At 45.5% G+C, this 3,229-nt stretch overlaps 1 protein-coding gene across 1 annotated transcript; it reads left to right on the top strand.

Annotated features, from left to right (window-relative positions):
- Positions 1-439: 439 nt before the first annotated feature.
- BECN2 (beclin 2) lies at positions 440-1,930 on the top strand (the record flags this gene model as incomplete). The annotated part of the gene is made up of 1 exon (XM_081225027.1): positions 440-1,930. The coding sequence occupies one exon, from the start codon at positions 440-442 to the stop codon at positions 1,736-1,738; it is 1,299 nt and encodes a 432-aa protein (XP_081081153.1). The 3' UTR covers positions 1,739-1,930.
- Between the last annotated feature and the right edge of the window lie 1,299 nt (positions 1,931-3,229).

A 3,229-nucleotide genomic window follows, 5' to 3' on the forward strand; every position in this document is an offset into this window, starting at 1 on the left:
AACTGAAATTCAGTTATTATGCAGGAGTGCATGGTGAGGGTGGCAGGAAATGGGGAGAAGAAAAGCTGGAAAGATGGGCAGAGGCCTTGGTGTCAGGTTAAGATGATTGGACTTTATCTTAAGATAAGATAAGGGCATTAAACCTTTTAAAGAGATGCCCATGATCAGATTTTAGTTTTAGGAAGAATACTCTTTAATGTTAAAGGATGAGTAAGATGATCAGCTTTTCTTTTTAGAAAGAGTCACTTGTCTATAAGGAGTGAAGGGAGGTCTAAAGGTATCTAAGGAGGGTACCATTGTAAGGTTTTTAGGACAGTGACAAGATGAGATATGCTTTTGAAAAGAATCTCTCCTCTAGAAAGAGTCTTAAACGGTATAAAGGGTTAATTCCCTGGCACCCGGAGGAAACAGTGTCAAGGTGAGAGTCAAGACCTCCACCATGTCCTCCTTCCGCTTCATTTGCCAACGCTGCAGCCAGTCCCTGAAACTGAATCAGTCCATGGAGACCTCCCAAGAGCCTGAAGCTTTGATGCTCATCTCAGCTCAGGGAGAGCCAGGAGAAACCCAGGAGGGAGGCCCTCCTTCCAGGGAGGAGTCAGATTTTGAAAATCTACAGGAAGGTGCCTCTTACAGGACCCTTCCTGGCCTCCCTGGTGGCAGAACATCCCGGGACAATTCTGACAACTTCACCCTGCTTGGGAATTTGGGCTCCCTGAGAACTCTCAGTAGCATCCAGAAGGCTGCAAGTGACATTTTTGACATCCTCTCTGGTGAAACAGATGTGGACAACCCCATGTGTGAGGACTGTACTGACAATCTTTTAGAGCAACTGGACGTTCAACTCACCATCACAGAATCTGAGATTCAGAGCTACAAACGCTGTTTGGAGACCAGGGAGTTGATAAGTGAGGAGAGGGAGATGTTGCAGGAGAAGCTAAAGGGTCTGGAGCTGGAGGAAACGAGGCTGGTCCAGGAGCTTGAGGAGGTGGAAAAGAACCGAGAAAGAGCAGCAGCAGATCTCGAGGCAGCCCAGGCAGAGACTGAGATGCTGGACCAGCAAGAAAAGCAGTACCAGAAGGACTACAGTACATTGAAATGGCAACAACTAGAACTACATGACGAGCTGAGTAGTGTGGAGAAACGGCTATGGTATGCCCAGATCCAGTGGCACCAGCTGGAGAAAACCAGTGTCTTTAATGCCACATTTGAGATCTGTCATGATGGCCCCTTAACTACCATCAATAACTTCAGATTGGGCTGCCTCCCCACTGTCCCTGTGTGCTGGAATGAGATTAACATAGCCTGGGGACAGACAGCCTTGCTGCTCCTTGCCCTGTCCAATACAATTGGACTGGAGTTTCAGAGGTACCGACTCATCCCCTGTGGAAACCATTCCTATCTGAAGTCTTTAACAGATGACTGCACTGAGCTGCCATTGTTCTCTAATGGGAAGCAGAACATTTTCTTGCATAATCAATTTGACCAGGCTATGATGGCTTTCCTGGACTGCATGCAGCAGTTCAAGGAACTGGCTGAGAAAGGTGGGTCAGGTCTCTGTTTGCCCTACAAGATTCATGTGAAGAAAGGCCTGATGGAAGACCCTGGAAGCAGTGGTGGATTCTATTCCATCAGAACCCACTTGAACACAGAGGAGGAGTGGACAAAAGCACTCAAGCTTATGCTTATAAATTTTAAGTGTAGTCTCACTTGGGTTTCCTTAAGATATTGTCAAAAATAACTTTTTTTCTATGAGAGAGAGGTTTTTTTCCTTTTTTTTTTTGCTTTAAGATTTTATTTGTGAAAATGTTATCAGATAAAATTTAAAACTGAAGAATATGTTTATAATTTAAAAAATGGATGGCCATACAGGCACTAATTTAAGATTATTGTCCAGAGCAAACCAAAAGACTTTGCTGTCTTCCCCAGCACATCTTTGTCCTCTCCCTTTCTTCCCAGACAAACATTCAAAATGACAAAGGTGAAATCATAGGATGACAAGATTATTCCTCCTTAAGAAGGGATAAAGATTGCAGAGAGAACTGAGGGGTGGGTGGGGGGTGAGAGGATGGGGTAGTAAGGAGAGAGGTGGAGGTCTTTAATTTTTTATGAGGAAAGTACTTGGGCCATTGTATGTAGTGGAACTTTGGAGTCAAGAAGTAACTATTGAAAGATGATTACATTTCTGCTGTGATATACAGTGTAAACCCTTCCTCTTCATCCCAGAAAAACTTTCAATAAACTTCTACACTTTCTTCAATGATTTAAAGTGAAAAGTGTGTCATTTGGGCTGTGCCATTATGTTGAGACTAACATGGAGGTGAGGGGCTGTGGTGGCCAGAGAGAACGTTTCTGCTGATCAATGGTCAGGTAAGGGTCACAAGGTGAACCCTTACAGAGAGCTGAAGGTTGTAGAACCCAGAGGACTTTTTTTTTTTTTTTTTTTGCGGTACACGGGCCTCTCACTGTTGTGGCCTCTCCCGTTGCAGAGCACAGGCTCTGGACACGCAGGCCCAGCGGCCATGGCTCATGGGCCCAGCCACTCCGCGGCATGTGGGATCTTCCCGGACCGGGGCACGAACCCGTGTCCCCTGCATCGGCAGGTGGACTCTCAACCACTGTGCCACCAGGGAAGCCCCCCAGAGGACTTTTTAAAACTGCAAATTGTGGAACTTCCCTGGCAGTCCAGTGGTTAAGACTCTGCCCTTCCACTGCAGGGGGCATGGGTTCCATCCCTGGTTGGGGAACTAAGATCCCACATGCCACTGCACCATGCAGTGAAGCCAAAAAATTAAAAAAAAAAAATCAAATTGTGTCATGTCATTTACCTGCTTCTCCATTGCTCTCAGAATAAAGTCCCAAATTCTTACCATGGCTTTCACCTGGGTGATCTGTCCTGCCTGCCTCTCTAGGCTCACCACATACTGCTCCCAGCTCCCTTCTGTTCCCAAACATGCTAAGTCCATTCTCCATCTGGTCTTTGCCCATGCTCTTCTCTGTGTGTTTTCTAACCAAACTACAAACTTCCTGAGAGCTACTTTAGCTTAGTAGTCCAGATGGTGCCTAGAACCGCCTCTCATACATACTCAGCATCTGTAAATAGAAGTCATTGCTGTGGAAAATGTGAACAGGAAGTTGACTAATTGGTCACAGACTCAGAGGTAATAGAAAACTCCTAGGAGATTGGTTAAATGAATTAAGGTCCAAGCATATAATGAATTACCCTGTAGGT

This window comes from Mesoplodon bidens, assembly GCF_964165515.1.
Source record: "Mesoplodon bidens genome assembly, chromosome: 2".
In the NCBI taxonomy this organism is placed as follows: domain Eukaryota; kingdom Metazoa; phylum Chordata; class Mammalia; order Artiodactyla; family Ziphiidae; genus Mesoplodon; species Mesoplodon bidens.